General features: G+C 35.1%; 1 protein-coding gene across 1 annotated transcript in view; it reads right to left on the minus strand.

Moving 5' to 3' along the window:
• Positions 1–822: 822 nt before the first annotated feature.
• The window catches only part of CDH18 (cadherin 18), a 162,444-nt gene continuing 136,250 nt past the window's right edge, over positions 823–27,016 (minus strand). The window contains exons 8-11 of the mRNA XM_063400407.1: positions 24,305–24,426; positions 17,724–17,841; positions 6,992–7,243; positions 823–5,776 (exon numbers count right to left, since the gene is read on the minus strand). Of these exons, the coding sequence (XP_063256477.1) occupies positions 5,286–5,776; positions 6,992–7,243; positions 17,724–17,841; positions 24,305–24,426 (983 nt within the window). The 3' untranslated portion in view covers positions 823–5,285. The remainder of the gene's footprint in view (positions 5,777–6,991; positions 7,244–17,723; positions 17,842–24,304; positions 24,427–27,016) is intronic.

Below are 27,016 nucleotides of genomic sequence, written 5' to 3' on the forward strand. Positions count from 1 at the left end.
AAAATTGCATAGCATGGTGGTACACAATCTAAACTGGCCCATGGACAATAAAGTAGAGTAAGTAGGGTTCAGCAAGAAAATCCTACTTTTGTTTCCTGCCCACCCTAGCTTTATGTTTGAATTTTATGACAGTCTGGGAAAGACAGCCTTGCATGCAATAAGTTTGTTGTGAGCTATGGTATCATTATTTTCTAATATTGCTTGTTGAAAAAGCCTGTTAATTCCTTCGAGTAGGAATGAGTGGTTGCTGTGCACTTTCATTACATGTGCCTGAGCTTGATCATTGTGAATGTTCTTATCTGCTTTTGTCTTCTGTGTCAACTTAGGATAATAACCATGGCTTTTACCACCAATCTGGATTCATGGATATGCAATTCCCCAATTCATTCATCTGGATAATGTATTCATCCAGTAACACTGTATATCCATTTCAGGACAGTGATGGTTGGAGAGGAACAGTTGCCACAAGTAAAAGTACTGAACCATTTAGCAGTTATACTGCAGTTTGTCGTAAAGCATCTTACGGTGTCTCTCTCCAACCCTATCCATCTGTAGCAATAATCATGTGAGACAGTCTTTGAAATAGTGGCACAACCAAGGGACTATACCAGGCATCACAGATCCAGTTCCACTTCCCACACCATTTCTGACACTGGCCCCATTAACACAACTGTGTCACACCTGAGCCACAAAGATGGAGCATCTTTAGATGTTCTGGTTCCTTGGCGAGTATAGAACACAGCAGTGAAGACAAACTAACACGTTCTGGTTGTGATGAGGAATACAATAACCCATCACCATAGCAAAGAGCACATTTTATTTGAAAAATACGAATAAAAGATTTTGTCCCTTTTGTTTATTAAAAGAAAATGTAACAATTTCTGTCAGTAACACTTGCATAAGGAGGTATACTTTACATTACTCTTTTGTTAAAAAAAATATAGATATTTTTGGAGACTTTGGAAAAATAAGAATGGCCCAAAACTTGCAACACACTTCTAATGTTCCTTTGAATGCACTGTGCCATTTATATGTACTGCAAGTACAAGGTCTTAGCACTTCATAATCCACAAAATAGTGCTAGGCAGCATAATTTCATATCCTTCTTTGCATTCAGAATACTCCCTTTGTTAACCTTGCGTGTGCTTATGAGTTTTGTCAATTCCAGACTGGTCCAATGCTTATTTTTTCTAAAGGATGATTTTAAAAAATCTTAGACCACAAACATTTTGTTATTCCTTTTAAATACCAGAAATAATATTTTCCCACAGACATTTTCTTTCAGTATTCACAATTTAAACAACTGCATCAATTGAAACTCAAAATTGTTTGCAGTTATTTTAGTTTTCAAAGAAGAATGCAGAAAAATAAAGTGCATAACAGAGTGAAGTTACTTTCAACTTTTACAGTATTCTATGTGCATGTAATGAAAGGTAACACTGATAAACAAATTATTTTGTTTTCAATGTATGAATCTTAACCCAACACCAGCTGAATTCAAGCTCTTCCTTGTCTTTAAAGTGCATTAAACTACATTTTTGACAGGTTTTATTTTGACAATATAGTTTAATATTTTACAATTCTTATGCTGACCATTCTTTTCAGATTATTTTGACTTTTCAAGATTAGAGCATACCCAGTGCCCTCACCGTTACAAGACAGAGGGTTTATTTGAAGGAATGCAACTAATTATTTTGGTGGAAATGTAGTATTAGTTGAATGGTTGTTGCAGAAATCAAATTGTAAATAGAAAAGCCCTTAAGTATCACTTTGCATGTGCCATTTGACTTTACTCAGAATTTCCAATTTCCAGTTTAAGTCAAATTGGCAGTTTTCAGCATTTAGTTGTTAAGCAGCAACAGGATTACTATTTAGGCTAATAGGAACATATTTGAGAATATGAGTACACAAAAGATCCATGAAAGCTTTAAGCATAGTATATATAATCAGGCTTAACCATAAACTCAGAAAAAGTTTCCCACAATAATTTCACTGAATATATACTTTGTTTAAATCAGTAATGCTACAAAATGATTGTGCCATCCAATGTTAATTTTCTTTCAATTTCAATCTAGGTCAACATAGAATTTCTCAAATATAGTTTGAAGTTGTTTTTAGGACACAAAGGACCAAAGGAAAAAAAAGCGATACTGGGATAATAAAACTCTAAACCTGTTATTTCTGCACTGTGAGGCCTCCTTCTGTGGCCCTGAAGATTTATATTCTGTTATTTGTCATGCAAACAACACGACACTGTGATGTGTATTTGAATAAAACACAGTAAGCATAGCAAGCATGCAGACATATCGTGATAGGAAAGTACATCTGGCGGTCACCGTGGAGAGGACACCAAACAGGACACACCGCAGCGTCACAGAAGCAGCGTCTCAATAACCCTGCAGAGTTTCCAAGGATTCAGGTTTCCTGGGGTACGATGCATGTGCTGTATAGCAGCAAAGAGAGCACCAGGAATGGTGAAAAGGGGATTTATTATTTCTCTGAGATATTACTGACTTCAATGGACCGTTAGTGTAAGGAGTCACTGCACTTGTGTCACTGCACTTCTGTTACCTTTAAGCCTGAACATTCTGTGATATAAATAAAAAAAACAAAACCAAAACAAAACCAAAACCAAAAACCAATGGTACGAACACTGCTTAAAACACAAAACACAATTGATTTTCCCTGCTTTGGTGTAGGGCCAGAGGGAATAGACATAAAGATAACTAATACCTAGTTCTCAAAACTATAATACAACAATGAATGCAATTTTCATGCAGCTGTGATACAAAGTATTATGGTAGTAGTAATGCTGAAACATTTTGTTTTTAACACGCTACTCATACAGTATAAAAATTTAGATGTTGGCATAAAGCAAGTGTGACCTAAATAAAAAGAAAATTTCTCCTAATAAAATCGCACACTACTAATTGCTTTATTTGGGACAAAACTGAAACATATCCTAGTTCTACTCCCAAACAAGACAATAAAAGACAACCATTCTCAGCTTCTGCGTAACTCTTACTGCATCTAACTTCATACTACAGTAAGAATGCCTTCTTAAATGCTTTTCTAAAAGAGTCTGTATTTCATAAAAATATTTAAAAAAACTAACACCAATTATTAAACTACTTTCAAGTCATCAGCAGAGTATCTTAGGGTTCAGGTGTTTTTCCTTACTAAATTTTCTTGTGGGTTCAGATTCTGAAAGATCGAAGAAACATTACAAATTTTAAACAAAATAGTGTACTAAAAAAAAATCCTGGAACTACAGTGCAACTAATACTTTTTAGAGTGTAAAAGTTGCTTACAAAGCTACTTGCTATTTTTTCCAGAAGGTTGTTTAAACCAAAAGCACTCGACTACATCCCAGGAAAAAAAAATCTCCTCAAAGTAAGTTGATCAGAAATTTCATTCCTATTGAGGACCTATCCAACCAGAGAGTAAAGAAAAGAAGGCTTAATGATCTAGTCCACCTATGTGGCCCGCAGTATATCAGCAATAAATATAGACTCTTCTTTACTAACCTGAATGTAAGTGGCACCTAAAATGCAGTGAGAGGAATCTAGTGCATCATACAAATTTGTATCACTCTGCATACCAGACTGGAGAGTAAGAAAAAAGTACAGAGCTTCTATTCTGGACAGTTTTCCAATCAAATGCATACTGGAAGAAGTCCATTTCCCCAAAGTGGAGATACAATTACAAGCAGAGGACTGTTAATAGTGATTGTGAGTATTAGAGGTCATAATCTCTCATGGGATATTATTTTGAATTCCTGGTCCTCTCACAGTATTATCACCAGAAAGACAGAGAAAAGGTTAAAATTTCAAACAAAGGAAAGAAAAAATCAGAATCTGCTAGATGAGGTGCTAAGTAGGCTGCTATGTTAAGCAGAACTGTCTAGCAGCTCTGCTCCTGCAAAGCAAAAAAAAAAAAAAAAAAAGAAAAAAAATGCTGGATTAGGTGTTAAGCAGCCGGCTGTGTTAAGGAGAACTATCATTTCTGCAATGCTACAAAGTTACTAATGTAAGAAATCAATTTACTTAATCCATAGGAACTACAGTAATGGTATATTTCCTTCACTAACTTAAAATGCTCCTGTTTCCATGATGCTTGAAATAGGGAAAAACCATTTTGTTCTCCTGAGATGGCAATTACTCTAAAAGAAATATGTATCAGTACATTGAACTTAAAAGAAGAAAGCATCATCATCTTATTCTCCTTGCTTCAAATTTTGCCATCCCAGTGTCTAACCATCAGCTCTATTTTGCCTTTAGTCACAGAAATAGAGAAACATTACGCTTAAGAACTCTGGGTTTTAAACAGACTGTTGTAGCTTCTGGATTCAGACTAGCAAAAGATTTAAAAAGCCTCAGCTCTTGATGTAAGTGAAGTACAGTGAGCCGAACAACTGCACAGTTTAATGGTGCTGCCATTGCTGTTTTTATTGAAAAAGCCTATGCTTCATCTGCTTCTCTGCATAAAGGGTACTTTGGGCCTATTCCATTTAGATGAATGATGTTCCCATGAAAAGACAAAAAGAAAAAGCACAACACAGGAAACAACAGTTCCTCTAGCACGCAGTAACAGAACAGGTCTGGGGCTATGGGCTAGAGGTGTGTTTGAGCTACGGATAATGATCCCCTCCATCTGTTAGCTGGTTATGGATGACAAGATTATGAAGGACATAATGAAATGACAGCTTGTCAATGCAACCTGCTAAGTCAATAAGATCAATTCATCAAAGGACCATTTATTTAAGAGGACAGGTGTGGCTTATCACCCCTGCAAAGGAAACAGACTGATAGCACTTCTCACACTGATAGTAAACCTCATTGTCTACCTCACATTGGGATCACAAGGCCTAGAGCACAGCTAGAAATGCAACATCACAACCACCTGCAAGAGATTTGATCCTCAGTTAGCTCTCTTCTTAAACAGACATGGCCATAAACTTACTGCAGCTTGGAGCTGTTACACATATTGCAATAAAAATGTCATTTCTTGGCTTTACTTTAGGTATTGTTGCAGATAAGGTACCAGAGACTTTAATGAACAATTTAAAATAATACACAAGGGACAATAGATTCTTTTTTCTGTATTTTCCAAAATTTGTCTTTCTTTCAATTGGAGAACCCAGTTTCAAATATGAAAAGGGCACTTGTTCTACAGCAACTGCATACAACTTACTCAGTTCCAAGTACTGTGTTCACTTTTTTTGTTATCATTGTTGTCATTATCTGTCCAGTTGTTTAGGAATTTCTCTGTTCTGGGAATTACAACTAAGTTGTTCTTTCTGGTTCTACTTCCCCATAGAGTTCAGCTAGCTTCTTGAACTCAGGTCCCCAGTCTCCAAGGTAATTATAATCCTGGTCAGAGTGTGTTGTTGCTGAATCCAGGGAGCTGATAGACCCAGCTTCTGATCTATGACCCTCATAGGCGTATGTCTGCAGGGAGTCATACGGGGGCACACTGGGGTCCAGATCAGCCTCTGCCAGTCTTTGTTTAATGAACTCCTGGACATCTATACTGTCAAGGCTGGAGGAGGGATGATGCCTGGACAGAGGCTTCACTTCAGGACGCACATCCCTCCGGTATTTTAGCTCTTCAGCAGCTGATGGATTCCTCAGTGCTGTGATGTCAAATGCTTCTGTGTCTTCCTCTCCACCGCCCTCATCATCATATGTCACAACATTTTCCCGGACATCTTCTTCTGAAATGATCAAAGGCTCCTTCTTGCTACGTCTTAGGGTGATGAAAAGGACCACAATTGCTAAAGAAAAAACTGCAGATATTAGAGTAGGTTTAAAGTTTACATCTGAATATGCTACAGAAACAGCAGACACTAATACAAAAAAACAGAGGTGTAATATTTTCAGGCTTGTATCTTCAGTATTGATATTTAGGATCATCTGCTACTTAGTTTTTTAGGGATCTCATAAAGGAGATAAATGGAGACAACACTCTTTCAGGTAAATGAAAAATGAGTAACTAAAGTTGGCATTTTTCAGAAGCACAATCCAGAACTTTCAGTCCTTCATTAAAACCAATGTTTAGCATATAAATTGAATTACTATGTAAAAAGGTTTATTTTTTTCTTATGAATATTCAATTTTGTGTAATCAAATACAAAATTACAAGATAAATGTATAGCTACATATTTTAAAACAGCCTTCTGACAAGAAAATACTGAAGTAAGCCGTAAGGAAAGTAGGTCTTAGAAAATGTAGTCTTTGGGAAAAAAAATCCTCAAAATATCCTCTCAGTTACACTGCAATTATTATTGTTTCTTGCCATCTCTACAAGAATGCAGAAAATCATGAGTAGCACAGAGTCATCCATGCAGCAAGTTGTGTCTCTGACAGGAAAAAAACCCAAACTAAAATCAACCAAAATATTAACTAAAGCATAACATTGGAATTGGCCTCAGAAAATAAAAAACCTAAAAAGAGTTGAGGAAATGCACTTGCAATGGCATTCATCTTATGAGTCTGCTTATAATCTCCTGTGTTCCTTGTCCCTGTGGATTATGTTGTGCATTGCTATCAGTTTATTAGAGGTAATTAAGAAATGGCTTTTGTAGGGTGCTAATGATGCTTTTTACAGCATAATGCAAAGCATTGCCCATCTATTTTCTATATTTTTTCACACTGTTCAAGACATGGAATTAGAGTCAGTCTCTTTTTGAAATCTTTCCAAATTACAGAAATAAAGTTCTGCAGTGCTAATTATTTGATAACCTATAAAAAAAAAACCAAAAAAACAAAAACCTACTGGATTCCAGATATTCACAAATGTACTATAAAGGCATTTTTCCCTATTAACTTTAGCTAAACCTTTCCCCTTTAATCACAGCTATGTGTTTCTAATTGACTCCTACTACCAGGCAACCACCGGTTCAAAAGCATACTATGTTGAAACCCAGTGCCCTGCCAGAGTGGGAGAGGCACCGGAGGGATGGCGTTACTTAGTGTTGCCAATGGCTTACCAAGAAGAATGACAATGCAGAGCAGGATGGCGATTAAAGCTCCCGTGCTCAGGCCGGCCGAGGAGAGGAAAGCCTCAGCATGGCAAGTTCTCACTCGCCCGTCTCTCTCACAGGCACAGACGCGGATGGTGAGGGTGCTGCTGCTGCTGAGCGGGGGCACGCCGCCGTCAGAAATCAGAATGGGGAGGTAATAGGTGTCTTGAGTGGTTCGGCTGTATCTCCTTCGTCTCGTCAGGATACTGGCTGTGTTATCTGCAGCATCAAAACCAGAATAACATTTCAGTGAAGTAAAAAATGAAAGGAAAAGAAAAAAGTTATTGACTGCTTGTTTCCCGTCAAATGGAAGCACTGGGCATCTTTAAAACTAGCCAGTCCTGTGGCTAATCTGTGAAAATGCACTATCTAGAATTAAAATTTGTCAGGAAGCCTTTCTGGCCAATAGAGGAAAAAGGAGAGGAGATGGAAAGTAATTAACATTATATAAACAAGAGTATTTAAAACTCTTGTATTTTTTATTGGAATCGAAGTGAACTTTGACAAATATTTTGGGCCCAATTTGCAAGCGTTTTCATCCCATGTTAGCCATTGGTACGCCACATGGACCGTTGTCAATTTGAATACCTGAAATTATGAAGATATCTATTGTGAAACTTTTGTACAACACAAAATCTACTTGATTCTCAGAAGAATATTACAATTTCTTTAGTAAAAGCTAAAATAAGACTTTCGTGTTTTAGTGTTTGCAAAAGGTTTTAAAGTTTAAGTGAGATTTCAGAAAACATCTGAAAGGACAGTGACAAAATATATGCTTTGGAGCTGGAGGAATGGGGAAGGCAAAGGAAAGCAAAGGAAGGGAGAAAAGAGTGAATATTACATGTTCTAAACTAGTAGAGTTCAAAGATAAATGAGAAAGCGAGAGATAGTGACATAAGACTTTGTCACCCTTCCGTTACCTTTGGGTCCATCTGGCATAGACAGACAAGGAAAATCTGTTACTTATTACATACACATTGCAAAAGCCTTCGTAGGCACTAAGGGGGTAGGAGGCTGCCACACATATCCCTTTAAGTCCAAGAAATTAAGAGGCATACAGAGAATGCAGGGGAAGAAATGCTACATCACTATATAGTTATAGCTAATATTCATATGTATAAAATTTATCTTCAGTTTGTTGCCACCACTATGAAATTACCAGCCTCTAAATAAAAGCCGAAGATGAAAAAAAAAAAAGAAAAATGGAGACAGTGACAATTTGAAACACAAGCAGTTAAGGAGAGAGAGAGATGGGAACTGATAAATGGAAAGAGACATTAAAAGAAAAGAGCTTTCTTCTTGTATCGCTTGTCACATGGTTTCCAAATTGTGAGGTTATGAGATTGGAAATTTTGAGCAAACAACAGAAGGGTGATAAGTACTAAATACATCTGCCAGTCTTCTCTTCCCATTAAACACAAACAAGAAATTTTCTTATTTTTCCTTACCACTGTAGCTACAGTATTAATTTGCTTTATCAATCTATGGAAAAATTAAATCCTTGCCACTCTGAAAATCTAGTGCAACAATATAGCCAGTGTGGCATATATTTTCCCATTGGACAGATGCTCGCACATTTGAGTGAAAGAGTTAAGTTTTTGTTTAAACTGGATAAAAGATCTGTTTCAGGTCATTACTCTTCATGCTATACTTTCTGGGAAGCTCTGTGCAAAATTTTAAATCATTCATTTTAACCCACGTTTGTCAATATTTTCTTTTGTATACCATCTGACAGTGATATTTAGAAAACTGGTAATAACATCCCACATCAGCATAATATCATCCCACATCAGCATAATATCATCCCACATCAACGTAATATCACAAGATAATATATTTGGTAACAGGTTTCACACAAGAAATACATATATGAGCTGGGAAGTGATATCATTGCTGCTAAGAACTAAGCACTCAAGTCCTTTAGCTTTACTTCCTCACGTAAGCAACACCCACAACATCCCTCTACAACCCTCCACACTCCCCCATTTTGGAAATATGAAAAAATATCAAATATCCAGCATAGTGAGTTTGCTATAAATCCATTAAGTGCTGTTCTTTTCACTTGGAGTGGGCACAATACAAAGTATTTATTTGTTTGTTTGTTTGTTTGCTGTAGGCCTTGGAGTCCTGATTCTGCTGTTTACATCAAGTTTACTTCTACAAGGTTATGCTTTGATGACTGATGACACCAGTCACTTATTATGCTGTTTATATTCATTCAAGTTACAGAACTTTACTGGAACCAGAATGAGGTGATCATACAGTTCTTTGATCTGAAAAATTGTGACAAAATATAAAAACATCATGTTGGGGAAATCATATTTCCACAAAGACTATAAAGTGTCCTTGATATAACACACTTTGCAAAGTTATTTGTTACACATGCATCCTGCCCCCAAAATATTTTGTATTTTGTCGTTCTGGGCCAACTAGGGCTCTCGTATAGCACCCAAGCACAGTCACTCTTACTAACATACAGCAGTGACCCTTCTCGGGCAGTATGGACAAGAGCGCACCAGGTTTGTTTCCTGCCTCAACCTTATTCCAACAGTATGCTGTTGAGCTGCAATACAACTTCCACATCATTTTGTAAATTCAAAAGAGAAAAAACCCTTAATAATGAAATCTGGGTTCCATTGGGTTCTACACAGAGTCAAGAGGAGGTATAAGGCTGAGTGCCGTGCTTGTTGCCTGTACATAAATGTAAGAAAGAGTGAATGATCCAGATCACAGCTCCAGTAGCAGTGATGAAAATGCTGGCTGACAACAAAAGCATCAGAGACTGAATATAGTGAAGAAAAACTGAGGACTCCTGATCAGGGTTCTTGGAGTAATGATTGAATTTTAGCACAGAGACTATTGGCAAAGATGTAAAGGAAAGAACATCGAAATGTGAGAGTGTATGCTATGAGGATAAATGTGGACAGATGGGAGGAAAAACATATTAAAGCTAAGAGAAAAATAATAAGAGAAAAAAATGAAGAAATGGAAAAATTATACAATTCAATGTTACAGTGAAAAAATGTGAAAAAAGTTATAATTAAACCATGCTTCTCTGTGAGGAAGGCCTTTCCAAACAAAGAACTGATATTTCTATACTGTACATAATAAATACAAGTTAAAAAAATAGACTTTTTTCTTTCAGTGTTGTATTTGTTCATTCAATATGAAATTGTTTTTCTTATATTGTTAACATTATATAACTAAATATAAGATAGAACGAAATATTGGTATAAGTCACAATCAAAGGAAAAAGGGAACCAGTACAACATTTTTAATTTAAAAGAATCGCCATGGTGAATTTTTGTTGTTTGTATTCTCTTGAGTAGTAAGTAGATTTCTGTTGAAACAGATGTTACATGACATACCCAGAAGTTTCTGTAATAACATACCCAGTGATAAGCATTCTCAAAGAAACTGTGTAAAGCTTTCCCTTCAATGAAATTTCAAAAATTTTAACACAAATAAAAACTATGATCTTTCAGACACTGTCTTGGAAGTTTTCTGTTTGAAATATCATCAGAGGTGTTATTTCTCATTATTACTCCATTTAGAGATGGTAACTTAGTGCATTGTGTTTACATAAAAGTAAAATACTGGAAAGTATTTGAACCCTCACATATTATTTTTCTCTCATTAAGTTTCTTAAAATATTTTACAAATACGATATCTGACATTTTTTTGACAAAAGAAAATTTTGTCTGGTTTTCCAAAGGTCACTGAGAATAAAATATAGCAGAAAATTATCAAAGCAAATCACATTGCCATAACAGAGAAATTATGTCTCTGAAGCTCTAGTCAGAGCATCTAGTCAATTCTTGAGGACAATCATATGCAAAGGTATGCCAACAAAATGAATGGATAGAAAAAGTTTAGCCAAACTGCAATATTGACTGCATCCTGAAAACTATTCTGGTGTTCTGAGCTTTCAAATTTTAATTGCTTTTGTTCCTTATCAAAAACCATTATAGCAACACGTTGAGAGAAGAGCTAGAAGGACAGCAACTTTTAAGAGCTTTACCTGGAACAAAAAACCTCACAATCTGTAAAAACCATAGGAAGCCAAGTATAAAGTCTGACACTGATGACTAAGAAAAGAGTTTATTGAAAAGGGGAAAAAAGTTATATCAACAGTGGTAGCTTCAAAGGGAGCCAGAAGTTTATGTACTGACAAATTTCTTTGTTATCAGAAAAAAAATATACGGCAAATAGTCAGGGAAGGCAATCATGTAGGATAGCAGCAATAGCAATAGGATGATAATAACTACAGATCTCATCCTTCTAGGCCTGGAAGGAAAGGCTTTTTTATCTCAATAGATTTAAATGGTTCACTTCACCCCTGAGGAGTATGAAAATAACCAGGACTCACTGGAGATTACTGGATTAAATGCTAAGGAAAACTAACAACTCACACATAGGGAAAAAAATATTTATCTGATATCTTGTGTTGTACATTGATCCATTTCATGATCTAAACCTTCTAATGATCTAAACTTACTCCTGCTTGGGCTGTTCTTTGTAAATATGTCAACTAGAAGTTAAGATTCATCCTAAGTGAGTTTGAGGTTATCCATAGGAAATGCTGCATGGCTGTAACACAGAAACTCTTCACACTCTGAAGATGTCGTAGTTTACTAAGCCAGGCTATACACGGTATACAAGGCTGTTATCACAGCCTTTTTTTCCATCATCTCTGCCTTTTTACCTTGAGCTTCAGAGCTAAATGAAAATCAAGGAAGCAGAGATACAATGATAACACCATGGAAGGTGACTTCTGGAGCACATTAGAAGATGCTCATTTATTATTCACAATTTGAGAATTCCTTTGACACATTACACATTGAAAGCAGAGACAAGAGAAATGGAAGTGAAAAAAAGGAAAGTAAAATCCTGTTTATATCTGCAGGCATATTTCAGTTTTCAGTTCTGCTTGTATCAGCAGTTCAGCTGCTATAAATTTTCTGAGAAGTTATAAACTAATTAAAACCAAAGAAGATATATTGGAATGATTTGCATTTCTTACATTTCTAAAGTTGGAGCCGTTAATTTGTTTATGTGGACTACATGATAGGCATTTCTGTTTCATTTCTTTATTGATAACTCTTGTAAATATTTTTTTCTTTTTTGCTGTCTTCAAAGCTTTTGCCAGTGGGCAAAAAGCTATTATAAGTTTCTAGTTCAGTGGGTAGCAAAACCAAAAAGTAACATAGATCACATTTTTGGCCTGAAATATAGTTATTTGCTTATGGTTGGTTTGTGAATCATCAACACATTGCAGTCCAGAAAAGAAATGCAAGAACCTCTACACTATGCACTAAACTAACTTTACTATCAATCGTACAGGCAACTTTTTAAATCAAAAAATTTTCAAAGATGTTCAGAGCTGTTCAGACAGATGAAGAGGGGAAATGTCTTCCCTCTATTGTAGCTGGTCCCGGTTTTCTGTTATACTCATGGTAGAATTCCTTTTTAACTTCCATATGTTGATTCTGTGATAATACCTACTCAGACATTCAATCCATTTACAGTAACAGTAGACTGTGGACTGTACTTACAGTCACCATGGATGGTGTTAACTTTGTGCTTTCTCAGATACTATTTTTCTCCAGTTACTACTTGTCATCTTTGCAGGATGATATTTTACAGAAGGTCAGCAGTAACTCAGAGTAGCACATAACCAGAACAAGCACGACTCTGTGATGTAAATGAAAGTGGGAGCTATGTGGGTGTTTCCCCCTTTTGATGGGTTGCAAAGTGAGGGCTTCAATCCAACCATTTTAAATACCACTTTAGATGTTTAAGAACAACTAAGACGTGGACTGTTATCTGGCATACTCATTTGCAACTTGAAAGCTCTGAAGTTAATTCACAGAGACATTGTCCAGTATGGCAGGAAATAGGAAGGGCAGAGTGATAAAAAGAAGGTTCTCTAAGAAATTCACACTGGGATGGGATGGGATCAGTTACCCTCTGATTTGCTCTCTATTTGCTCTACATAACAGCAATGATGAGAAAAGTTGATCTCTTTTTTTACTATTTTTTGATCTGCGACACAGGGAAAAAGGTTAATATATATCACAGTCACAATGGATGAATACATTAAAAATTTCATTTTATACAGATGCCGTTGAACTCATTGTACTCTAGATTTTACAGAAAAACATCTCCACTTCTGTGGGTATCAATGGATCTTCTGATATAAAATTAAGAAAATGGAATCTCAAGAATTATAGTATCAGAAAAATGGCATACCTGTATTCCAATTCCAGAATATTCTCCATCACTGAGAATAATCAGAGGGCCAGATCTTTGAGATAAGTGGGCAGAGGGGAAAAATAAATTGGAAATACTTTTGTGATATGAAACCTTTGTCCTGAAGAAATAAAAGAAGAGGAGAACAAATGCTAAGCATTCTCCAAGGAGTTGTTCCTCATTGAAAGTAAGCTAAACTTAGTCTGCTATCAGAAGTCAGCAATCTCAATACATTGAAGTAAGGGAATGCACAGATCTTACTGGCAGTGTTGGGTGAATGTGTGGTAAACTGTGTATCTAGTGATAAAGAATAGCACCAGCAAAGCAGTGCTTTACAGTGCAGAGATTTCTTAAATGTTCTAAGTAAACTGTTTTCTGAGGGTTCAATTTTTTTCATCTCTTGAAAAATATTATGTCAGATCTGAAAGAGAAGTGTGTCTACATATTTATGCTTGGAAATATGATAACAATGACATGTTTATATGAATTTTCCATAAAACTAAAACATTTTGGCAAAAACATCCACAATTCTTTAAGGATCTGGAAAAATATTATTATTTTTAGGGTAAGAAAAAAACCAAAACCAGTACAAGTCTAGAATTCAATACATAGAAACAGATCTATTGGGAGGAACTTGCCACCTTTATTCTGATTTCCCAACGGAAGATGGTTTTACCCCATCTTGTTCTGGGAAGTCTTTATTTGGGATATGCAAAAATAGATATTTCTGATTAGGCAAAGAGTGTAAGTTTATGATATTAGAAAAAGGATTTCAAAATTATCTACAAAAATATCCTAAAAAAGAAAGTGAGGAGATCACAGACAACAATGAAATGAGTTATGTAGAATCTGATCTATATAAAAGCACAGCAAAAAAAATACTTGGCTTCTCAGGTTTTAATATAAATTGTAACCATTTTCTAGGCAGAATAAATTGTAAACAACCCTGTTTTCATTAAAAGACCTTCTTAAGCACAATTCTCAAACAAAAAAAAGAAAGGTTTCTTCTCTGGGTTTTCTCTCTAAAGCTACAGAAAATTATTAAAACTTAATGCATTTTCTTTGTGTAACAAAGAAATTCTATTCCAGCTCTTGTTCTGCCTAGCTTACAGGAGCACAGATACTGCATCATTTTGTTGTCTGTCCTCTTGTTCATACTTGTAAGCCTTTACTCTCTCTGAATAGTATTTCTAAAATATGTAATAAAACTTAAATAGCAACAAAGAATCTCTTGTACCTTAAGAATACAGTAGAGAAAAACTATCATATTCTGTATTTTCCTTCTTTTTTCTTTCAAATGAAAGTTATAGCACAAGCAGACTACAGAAGGGGATCCAAGGAACTCTTAATTTTGCTGGATGTTACATTTGGTATAGCCCTATGACTCCATCCTGACCTACATTTCCCTGTGGGTTTTAAGCTCTGCATTACAAGGGTGAATATTCCAAAAATGGAGATTTAACATTGTATTTTAGAAAATGGACAATTTCAGGCCCAAGAGATAAAAGTTTAACTGGTCAAATGATCAATTATATGGACTGAGGTTTTAATACCTATTTAGTATTAAATAGGTATTAAAATATACCTATTTGCTGAAGCCATTGAATATTATTGAGCTGAATCATACACACACTGGGATTGTACATTGCTGCAGTCTATACAGGTAGATAGTAACAAACTACAAAATCTTATGCTTATACAAGCCTTTGATTTCAGTCGATGTGCATAGATACAAACATAAATATTTTAAGATCCAGTGCACTGCTTTGGAGTATACTGATAATAAATTAATAGGGGTACCTTCATATAAAAGTCTATTTGGGGTCCAAGAAAAAAACACTGCTGTTTTGGGTTATGAAAACAAAGGTGAAAAATGTCTACTGATATTTTAATGAAATGGAACCTTTTTCCTGAAGAAATGAAAAAGAGAGGATGACTGAATCAGAAGGTGACTGCAAGAGAAAGACAGTTTTGTAGAGAGAGATACAGCTACTACTGATTACAATTTTCTATGTGAAATCAAGAATTTGGGTTTTATCATTCTGCAAAACATTATAAAAAAGTCTCTTAAGGCGATTTTTGTAGTTTTTTACTTTAAAAACATAACAAACAAACAAACAAAACCCTCTCAGAATGCCAGCCTTTATAGAACTTGGAAATCCAGAGGTAAAAAGCAGCTGTCCTCTGTTCAGAGCATTTTGATTATTTTTAATGCCTGATGCTCAAAAACATGAGTTTTCAAAAGTGCAAACTTGGCACCGACATAAGAAAAATCTTTTCTGCCCACCTTCTTTCTGCTATTGCCTATAATAGAAAGCAACAAAAATCTGTTTCTGAATAGATGAGAAACATGAAAGTGAAATGCTAGATAGCTGCATATTTTGCATGTACTTCATAGGTGTTTCACTAATATTTTATGTATAGGTTGTGTCACAAAGAAAAGGTCCCAGTAAAAGATAGTGTTTAAACAACAGATTCAAAGTATCTTGTACCAAGCAAAATCATAACTATGAATTTGCTTTTAAGATAAATTTCTTGTTATGGTTTGAGTTAAGCAGTAATTTTTAATTATATAGCCAGTCTGGAAGTTGCATTTTTGGAGTCTCTGCATGTGTGAGAAGTTTTATGCAAGATGCTGAAGGAAGTGCAGAATTTTGTACTTCCTTAGGTGAAATAAAAACATAATGCACTTTTAAGGCTTTTTACCTTAAAAGACACCTTTTTCAGTTACTTATTCTACTTCGCCCCATAAAATCCAACCTAGGGTAGTCCTAACACTCCTTTCAGCTGCTGATTGCTTGCTAAGTCATTGCTCACTGATCTTGGGAAAGTAAAAAAAACCCAAAAAAACAGCAAGTGCTTCCATCCAAATTGAATATTTCTATCCAAAACATCACAATGCTGCATCAAATGCTTGTTAGAAGTTCATGCCCTCTTATAAATCTGTGTAGTTAAATAACTTATGTAGCAGTGAACACACATAATACAGATCAAGCTTTAAATAGGTTCAAAATCATAAAATATCTATTGTGTTACAAACCACAATTTTAGTAGAACTATTCAAAAAAACTTGATATAAATATCTTGTATTGAAATGAACAGGCAAATGATCTTTTGCATGAGATCACAATCTACTGCTCAATGATTTTATTGGAAACATAGACTAAAATACAAAAATTTGTAACAGTATACCTCCTTCATTTCAGGAACAGTCTGTCTTTTTCTATAATGTTCTATCACAATCAGAGTGGGATTGATATATTAATCTTGGAAAGTACTGGAGTCTCACTTAGGGAATATTTTCAAAATATGAATTAGCCCTTCAATATTTATGATTATTTATTAATATTGATCTATATTTATTAACATCTTCTGGAACTTGAATATGAAATCCATTTATGTGTTCCAAATAAATAACATGATTTTTTTTCTGATGTCAGTACAGTTAAATACTGGAAGAGATTCCTTTGGAAGATTAATACAATCTCCTTCTTTGAGTGATTTTACAAACAGATAAAAAAGTCTGTAAAGAATTGTTTCAATATCACTGTATGTACCAAACACACCAATGATGGACTTAATGCATTACAGAGGACTAGCGATGTGTAAGAACTCAAAATGTATTCCACAGCCGTACTACAAATATATAACTGTAAATTAAAACAAATCCCACACACTTCCACACAGGCCCCACAATAGAAAGAAACCCCCACAATACACACATACACAAAATCTCAAGAGGAAAATTTAGACAAACATTTAAAGTTTATTCTTATTTTCATCAGGTTGCAAAGTGTAGACCACAATGTAACATTTGATCAAGAGCAAGGCTGATTTAGGTTTGGGTTTTGGAAAGGTTAGACAGATTTTTCACCCAAGAAATGTTCAGAAACACTTGTTTGAGAGACTCTGAGGGCTGTTTTCCTTCTGGGTCTATCTGTATTAAATTTCTGATTGTAATGTTTAGGTACTTTCTTAGGAATGGCAAGAAGCAATAGACTGTCATGCAGGAACCAAAGAAGGACCTGCTTTTGATGTCCTTCCTATCTGTAAAAGTAAGCATGAATTCCAATTTTTATGCCTCTTAGGGTTTTTTTTATCCTTTAAGCAATAATTGGCAATAAACTTGACAGTACTACACCAAATCAGTGCTAGTCACCTAAAAGTAGGCCAAATTTACATATTTTTCATTAATCCACTTTTCAAAAACATTCCTGAAAGTAGGATGTATAAATGCTGAAATAAAGTGGAATATAAATCCAAAATGCAATATCCTATTCATAGTTTGCAATATATTGTGCACATGTCCTTGATATCCAACAGCTCAGTGATGGCATATTACAGTTTTCTGTTTCTGTCAGGAAATGCATGGAAATTGTTCTGTTCAATTGAGACATCCCAGACAAAATAGAAGCCCATTTCTTTGAGATTTAGGTATTTTATTTACCTTCATTGTTCCTTAGAGTAAAGTTGGGATTCAAAGAAAGCCCTTCATCAAGAGAAAAATGGAATCTTGCACCATTTGCAGAGTTATCTTTGTCAGTAGCAGTGATAGTCTGAATTACCTGAAATAAAAATTAACAGTGAATATGTTGAAACTTGAACTTGAGCCATATAGTACTTGACCTCAGCAGGATGCTAAAGTTTACCTTATTTTAATTTTCTACTTGACCGCTGCTGAATTCAACAGATAAAATGACTCGGTCATGAACTTGATTTCTCTAGCAGGAAATACTTTAGGAACCACACTTCAGAGCCAGGTAAAAGCATCTAAAGAGTCTAAATTTTCTGATGTTTTGATAGAGTCAGGACATGGTGTAGCAATTACCACCATCTGCATTGTATTCTGCTGACTTCCTGAATTACAGTTTTAGCTTAATATCTGTTTTTATGGAGCCAAAAGACTGGCTGAACAGGGATGGTCTATGTGAAGAGTCATCTGCTTGCTGTACTAATAATTAAATGTACTTCAGTATTGATAACAAAAACAATTAATTCAAACATTTCTGTTAACTATATTTCTGCTGAAAAAATCCTCTTAAGAATCAGTTTTAAGTTGCCAGAGAACAGAACAGGAAGAACAGGAGCCACTCCTGTCTTTAGTTTAGTTAGCCCAAAAAGCAACAGAACTGGATGTAGCCAGAACCATGCCTGAGAGAGATATTTCTGAAAGGTAGGACCTTTGCCTTCGAAAGCCCTGGTGTTTTTTTAAATTTACTTTCAACTAAAATTGATCTAAGCGCTTGGAATGTGGGACCAAACAGTATTTCTACCTCTGCTTTCATTTTCGTGCTGGGTCTTGAAACTCAAGTGCTAAAGTGGAATCCAATAAAAGTTGTTCCTGTGATATAGGCAGCAAAGCCCACACAGACTGCTGCACAGAGCTGATAGATATCCTGAGGGAAACATAAAAGGGGGAGGGAAAGTGCTCTTTTCATAAGAATTTTTCTGTTCGGTGTTCAGCTACAGTCTGTCCGGACTGAACCTGAAACATAAACCATACAGACTCCAGTGGCTCAGTCTGTTTTAAAACTGAAATATACCACAGAGTTCTCTACCTCCATTCACATAAGAGAAGCAAAACAAATATATATTTTTAAACCGTGTTCTGATTTGGGCTGGGGTAGAGCCAATTTTCTTCACAGTAGCTGGCATGAGGCTGTGATTTTGATTTGTGCTGGGGAAAGTGTTGGTAACACAGAGATGTATCTGTCATTGCCAAGCAGGGCTTGAACAGTGTCAAGGTCTTTTCTGGTATTTGTACGGCCCCACCTGTGAGGGGGTATGGGTGTAGGAAAAGTTGGGGAGGGGTCACAGCCAGGACAGTTGACCCCAATTGATCAAAAGGATTTTCCATTCCGTATGATGTCATGCTCACTTATAAAGCTGGGGGAAGAAGAAGGAAGGAGGGGATATCTGGAGTGATGGTGTTTGTCTTCCAGAGTCAGCGTTGATACATGTGATGTTGCTCTGCTCTCCCGGAGATGTCTGAACACCTGGCTGCCCATGGGAAGTGGTGATATCCCTGCTATTGTTTGCTTGCACATGCAGCTTTGGCTATACCTATTACACTGTCTCAACCCACAAGCTCTCTCACTTTTACTTTCCTGATTCTCTTCCCCATCCCACTGATGGGGGAGTGAGTGAGTGGCTGTGTGGGGATGAGTTTCCAGCTGGGGTTAAACCATGACAACTCAATAGGGTATAATGCTTATTCCATTTACTATAGGCAGTAAAGTACATTACATTGACTATATACATCTGAGACAATTAACAGTACTTATGATGGTTGCCAATTATATTTTATTAGTTTGTCATAATGCTTTTTGCTGAAGTGGAGCAGAGTAAGATGAATCTGAAAAAAAGCTGAAATATTTATATTCATGCATAAGACTTTTACCAAAGTCATGGCAATATTGGTCAAAAATTTTGGCAAAAGAATTTTTCACTACTGAATTCTGCAAGGTGGCACAACTGTTAGTGAAACTACCATGTCAAACCAGAAATATAGGATTTTCTTAGTTATATATATTTAGTTCATAATGTTGAAACGGTATTTGGCACAGCAGGACAAAAAAAAAGGGCAACGGAAGAATATATTCAAAACTATCAATTTCTGTTATTGTTTAAATACTAAAAATGCTATTAGATACCATACACATCTGTAAAAACTTCAGGTACGACCATAAGAAAAATATATTATTTTATTAAATTCTTTTTCTAAATTTTCATTGTTGTTTCTCAGTGAAATATAAGTCAACTTGCCATGCAGCTTCGGCTTTTATTTGACAGCGTGGTGGATAAATTTTCATCCTGTTTCCCTGTGCTACATAAAACATTCAGTGACATTTTACAGAATGCTACTTCAAGAGCATGACATTCTGCAACAAAAATACCTTTGATCAAGGCCTCGGTGACACATGACTAGTGCAAAAAGTATTTCGTTTTAAGACTAAATTTATAACACAAAATATAGTCTCTATGTTCCCTGATCTCACACATGTAAATTCAAGTATTCCCTGAATTCATTTTACATACATATTTGTATGTAAAAAATATAGCACCACATGGTATCAAATTTATGATTTTCACATAGAAAATAAATATTGTATGTTTAGTAGGATAGGTCAAAACATTTTTAGAGACCTGATTTTAAACAGAAAGTTCACACATTTTCAGAAAACATTTTTAAGACATTCATTCTTCAATGAGAAACAAAAGTATGTGTCATCGTGACATCCAAATGCACTATTAACTCTTTTCTAATTAATTGGCCAAGTACTTAATAGTCTATTAGCAAACATTAGCATGTACCTTGCCAAGCCTGATTAAAATAAATGTGTAGATACATAATCTCAGCTCCAGTAAAGTCCAGCTGACAACACTGATAGGATGAAACTGAAGAGTCATGATATTTTTTAAAGGCAAGACATGATGAGAAAAGAGAATTTCAAGAACTGAGGAGAACTAATTGAAGAGGACAGAGAGCAGGTGTTAAATTCTACTCAGAATTATTTCAGAATTGAATCAATAAACAAGCAAATATATACATGAAAAACACATAACAAAGGCATTCCTTGCCAGCTAACATCGATTTCCTTTTTGGAAGACGGCAAAATGTCATTTTCCTACATTGGCTAAATTTCACAGTAATTCACAAAATCAGTATGTGTTGAGAAGTCAGTATTCTCCAGGTCTGAATGTCATCCAAGATCAAATCATGGCTACTTCATCTACTTTAATATATAATATCAACCAACTTCGCTTGGAATCTGTTCTAGACACTTAGAACACTAGAGAAGTCTATCTTCTCAATTATATGATTACTAAGTGACTAAAGTTAACGCGTCAGTATGGAAATGATTGTCACTTCAAAAGCATTTTCTTTTTGACATGCCTTAGGTTTGGTCATTTAAACTTAAGGCTTAAGCATTAAACAATTGAAGCCTTTTTTTTTTTTTTTTTTTTTTTTTTTTTCCCAAAAAATAGAGCAGTGAAAGGAAAAAAAGCAGGAAACAGGGTCTGAAATTGTATGATTTCACTCCGTGGAAGGGTCTTCTGATAATTAACAACCAAACACAAAAAGTCTTAAGTGACTGTCTACTGGTTAATCTCACACAAAAATTTCAAAAATAGATGTGCTAAGGAAAGAAATAATGAATCTTACAGGACAGTACAAATGGAAGCCCAAGTGAAGCAGACATCCCCAGCAGTACAGAATTTGTAATTTAGGCATAAATCCTATGAAACATTCTTAGAGGATGTTAGATAACTCAAAGTTATACTGTCTTTTCAGTGAACCACCCAACTGGGAACCTTTTCTAGCATATGTAACACTTGTCTTCTTCTGCAATCAGTTTATTTGCCCCTCCCTAATATTTGTTGAACACAATTAACTTTTCTCTTTCATTAGACTAGATGGTAATATCTGAGCAAAAGACATGTACTTTTATGTGTTTTTTTGGCTTTTGCTTAGTGTTACAATTTTTCTGAAATCTTGTTGTGAAATGGAAATAAAAAATGGTTCATAACACATATGTAAAGGAGTTTTTTTAGTTGAAGAACACAGCATCAAGCTGGTCCAGCCTTTGCTATTAAACTACAGCTTGTAGAGTCCCTCATGGTGGCACTAATCCTAGGTGTTAAACTGCAGTGTTGCTGAGGTCAGGAGTCATTCACACGTGCAGCAGTAGCTCAGGGAAAAGTACAAGGCTGACCCAAACAGTGAGCAAATGCTATTGTATCCCTTAAAGACCTTGCCTATAAATTATCATTTGCAAAACTACTATTAGAGAATTAAAAATTCACTACAAAATAATAGCTACTTACCAGCAAAAACAGCCCCATCAAAGAACATTTCTGATACAGCCTCACACTGCATACTTCATCTTATTACTGGTTATAAGAATTTAACATTTATTGTTAAATTATATAATGTTAAAAATAACAGAAAAAGTTGAAATCAGTTGCAATTAATGTTTAAAAGAGTTTTTTCTTACATTAGTTTTTTACAGGTTCTAATTCTCCTATATTTGCCATTATTTGAGGTTTTCAGAACATAATTTTTACTTTAATAAGCATTTAGTTAGAGATATTCAGTTGACAAACAGACTTGCTTGGATTTTCTAGCATCTCAACAAGACCATTGAAGAACACTTTACAGCCATTAGATAAGAGGGAAGGTCCTTGCATACACAATTGCTCTAAAGACAGGAAATAGGATCTGTTCTGTAAATTTTATGTTACACAAGGACAGAAAGCCACAGTGATTTCCTGAGTATGCTGGGCCACTTGTTGATCAGTGTAGTAATAAATGTCTTGTAAAGAGTATGATTATCAGCCCATCAAATCTACTTATGATATTGAATTGTTCAAAGAGGAAGGGCTTCCAATATTCAGTAGACAGGCAATACAAAGATAAATTAAATTTATTATACATAGCCATAAAGTCTTAACTTTACACACATGATGATGATCTCTGATCTATTACCTTTAATGACATTGGTGTCATGGCAGGCATAGTTTTTTGCATTCCATGCTTACTAGTGGTTAAAAAGCAAAGTAATTCTTAGAAATTGCTATGAAAGTACTAAAGATCAAAGCAGAGATTATCATATACTATGAAGCATGAACTATTTTAAGAATTATAAACCATTGCATACTTGCATCTTGAATCTTGATTCTATCTCAAGGTGAGTAGAGAGGGATTGGAGAAAGTTTAAAGGAGGAAAAGATGAATGATCAAAAGCCTGGAAGGGCTTTTTCACCGATTGCCCCAGTTAAGTAGGACTGACTCAGTCTGGACAAAAGACTGCTAAGGAACACCGTGCTAGAGATTTATGCATGTCACAGCGAGAGTAAATAGAGATCAACTGCACTCCCTCTTTCTCTCCCAAGAGAACTGGTAAATATTGATTGAAGACAGGATGGAAAGATTAAAAAAAAGTTTTGGGTCTTATTGACACATGCAATTAAACTACAAAATGTCTTGAGGTAGCAGATACCAAAAATTTATGTTTGTTGTAGGAAAAGTTAGACAGGTTCATATGAGATGGTTATTAAAGGATTATTATAAAATACACAAACCACATTTAGATCAGGAAATTACCTGCAAATGATCTAATACCAGGGGAGTCTTTGTGGTAAGTATCACACACTTGCCCTGTTCCTATGCTGTGCTTTAGGTGCCAGTTTTTGGCTACTGGTGGAGCGAAGATAACTTTGATCAGGCTACAGTCAGATGACATATGGCATTTTTCTAGTCTCAGGTTACAAACAGAAATATGTCACTATGCATTTGTGTACCCTCTTTTAAAAGATCTGATGAAAATAACATTGTTGTTAGTAATATATTCCTTAGGAAAGATATGAGCTCATAATACAACCTGTGTGATATTGCAAAACAAGAACAGTGTTGTGGGTAAAACTCAGTCTATACAGAAAAGCAAAAGAATTTGGCAAAATTGTCAAACCCTGGGCTGCAATGACATGCATTATTCAGAGGAGCAGTGGCTGAAACATGATTCAGCTATTCAGTCACAGTTCTGGCCCTCCCCATGCTCACAGTTGTGAAAAACCCATTCAAGATCTTTTGTGTAATGACACTCCACAGACAAGGGCAACTAACAAAGAAAGAGTGAGGATGTGAGCCATGCTTACCAGCCATTTCAGTGAGCTGCATTTGAAACATTGCTACTGTCTGGCACACAGATGAGAGATGTTAAATCTGCTTCATTCACTTTGTTCAGGATAGTGACTTGTCAAATTTTATCCCTTATCTGACAGGATTAAAGTTTTACCTGTCTTCACAGAATATTGCTTGAGTATATCTTTTGCAGCAACAAGAAAGAGATATTGAAAAGATGCCAACATTTTCTCCATTTTGCCTAATAAAATTAAAATTTCAATCAAATGCAAAATGCTAAAATGAAACCAGAAAGAATTATGGCATGTTCCAAACTTCTGACATATGTGACATTAACAAAGTAATTGTTCTTTATCTCTGGAAGATATAGCTATGAGAGTTACCTGACCAGGCTTTGTATTTTCACAGACGACTACATCATAATCTCTGGCAAGCTCAGGAGGATTGTCATTGACGTCCAGGATTTTAACACCAACTGGAACATGGCTCACTAGCCCAGGATTGTCTGCAAAACACAGGATGATATTAAGCCTTTTGAAATACTCAATATTGCATGCCATCCTCAATTTAAAAGTGGTTTATTAACACAATAACTAGATGAAAACTAGATGCAGCTACAGAAATTTAGGTAACAACATACTAAAATATGTTTGTTGTACTTCATTAACCCTTTTGAAAAAATAGCAATTAATAAGAGTAGGAAGTATGGCATGAGTCTTAAGTCACTTAAATCAAGCTACTCTGGAAATGAACTGGGAGGAAGCTGCTCAACATATACTGTCACACCGTATGCTAAGAAATGATCAATTTCTTGTTCATGAATGTTAAACTGTCATAACAGTATTGAATTAAATCTAATGCAAAAATTATTAAAGCATTTTTCTTTTTCACAGTTCCTAAAGAGTTTAGAAAATAAAATTCAAATATAATAATAAAACGCTTAGGTATATATAATCTTTTCTCAGGCTTGAGTCTTGGTTTCTCACAAGTTACTATGGTATTTCACACAGTAGTTAGTGAGTGTGGCTTTAGCAGAAGAAAAGAAACAAAGTTTAGCAGAAGTGAGTCTGGCTTTTGAACAAAGAAAACAATATTTAAGTATCAATGCCTTAGGCTACGATCTGTACTTTCATGAGAGCTCATCCTCAGAAATATTACACTCTCAAAAAAAACCCCAATATATATAATCCTATCAGTAAGAATACACTTTCCATGATAAAATGGAAAACAAACCAAAAATAATTCTTTCAGTCTGTAACACCCTTGATCTTACCCGTAAGTACTAATGTAATATTACTTTTTGAAAGAATTATGTATTTAAACTTCTTATAATTATCAAATACATGCCTACTGGAGTCCATACAAGTATCAATCAGTTAGATGACAAACTTCATCTTACATTCACCAACTAAATGAGATTATCAGTAGAAGACAGTAAAGTCAGTATTCAAATGGAATAAAATGGGAGAACGGGGTATTATGGATTGACATTTTAAAAGTTCATGTCTCTGGGTGTGTTCAAGAGAATAAGAAAATAAAAAAATAAAAATAATAAAAAAAAATAAAAAAATAAAAATAAAAAAAAAAAAAAATAAAAAAAAAAAAAATAAAAAAAAAAAAAAAAAAAAAAAGAGGAGAGAGAGAGAGAAACACTAGTAGTCCAAGCTTCATTCATGGTGGAATTTCATTCACCATGGTTATTTTGATCATAATTAATCCTTACCATGTTTCTGTTAAAAAGGGTCATTTGTAAAATGCCTTATATTTGTCACACCTTTAATGATCTCTGCTCAAAATTCTGGGAAGCATTGACTAGACACATACTTGGCTTTAAAACCACCAGTGATGTAGGCTCACAATGAAAGAGTATTTGAGAATGTTGAAGTTTATTTGACAAATTGAGAGATCTCCCCTTTTCTGTTTTCACATGGGATACTAGCCAAAGCATCTAGGTCTTAGAAGTTCCCTCAGATTTTTCACATTCTCTTTTTATCTAACATATGTATGTTCACAGAATGACTTTAATTCACTTTTGAAACTTAGTCAATCATTCCCACAAAATGTTAATATAAAGGAGATAAAAAAGTCAACAGAAGATTTAACTAACAGAGGAATGGCATTCTGAATTATAATTACCATTAGAATTTAGAAGAACATGCTCAGAAGACATTTATAGTCTTGAAATATCCATTATCTTGCTAAAATTTTCCTTGAGTGTTTTTTTTTCATCTTTACCTTGACTCTATGAATATCTTTGTAAGAGGTGAACTAAGAGATTAAACTGGTGTATTTATGCAAGAGTGAGGCTTTCTATTGCCATCTAAAAACACCTTTAGTAGAAAACTTTGAAAAGTTTTGAAAAGCCTAGGGATATATAAGTGAGAGAAGAATGACACTTGGCTGTCCACTAAGTATGTGGCAGAAGGAGCCATTTATCTATCTTTGCTGTTTTTTCTGAAGGAAGCAATCTTCTCTCCAGAAGATTTGCAGTTTGAGTATTAATGCAAAAAGATGTTTGTTCCTTTCCTGGGGATAGGTCCAAAGATTGTGCAGAGAAGCACAGGCAGTATAGATTTAACTTTTCTTACTGCTCACTTAAATGTGGTTTGCAACTCATTTAGGTAATATCCTCTATCAGTGTAATCAGTCATTACAAAAAATCAAAGTTTTTAGTTTTTAGTCCAGTGCATGACAAAAAGAGTTAAATAATTCTGTTTGAGTACAATGCTGCAGACCTCTTTGCCCCACCTTGAGTGTCCCTTGTATGGCTGTCACTACTGCCCAGAGCAATCTTACTCAGTCTGTTGGATTTGCAGTAGTTTTACAGAGAGATTTTATGGAGATTCAGAAAGTTTACTTTTATTTCTTTTGCAGCTGTTTCGCAGTATAAATACCTCATCAGTTCGAAAGAGCTCTTTATGCACAAGGTAATATTAGTAACACTCTGGAAGCAGGTACCTCATGGGATCACTGACATTTGCAGGCAAATTTCCATACTGACAGCACTCACTACAAAATGCTAATGGTACAGTATTAACACTGCTTACCAAAACAGTCTTGAACAGTGTGCATACAACATAAATTTGCATGCAAGG

Source organism: Prinia subflava, chromosome 1, assembly GCF_021018805.1.
Source record: "Prinia subflava isolate CZ2003 ecotype Zambia chromosome 1, Cam_Psub_1.2, whole genome shotgun sequence".
Lineage (NCBI taxonomy): Eukaryota > Metazoa > Chordata > Aves > Passeriformes > Cisticolidae > Prinia > Prinia subflava.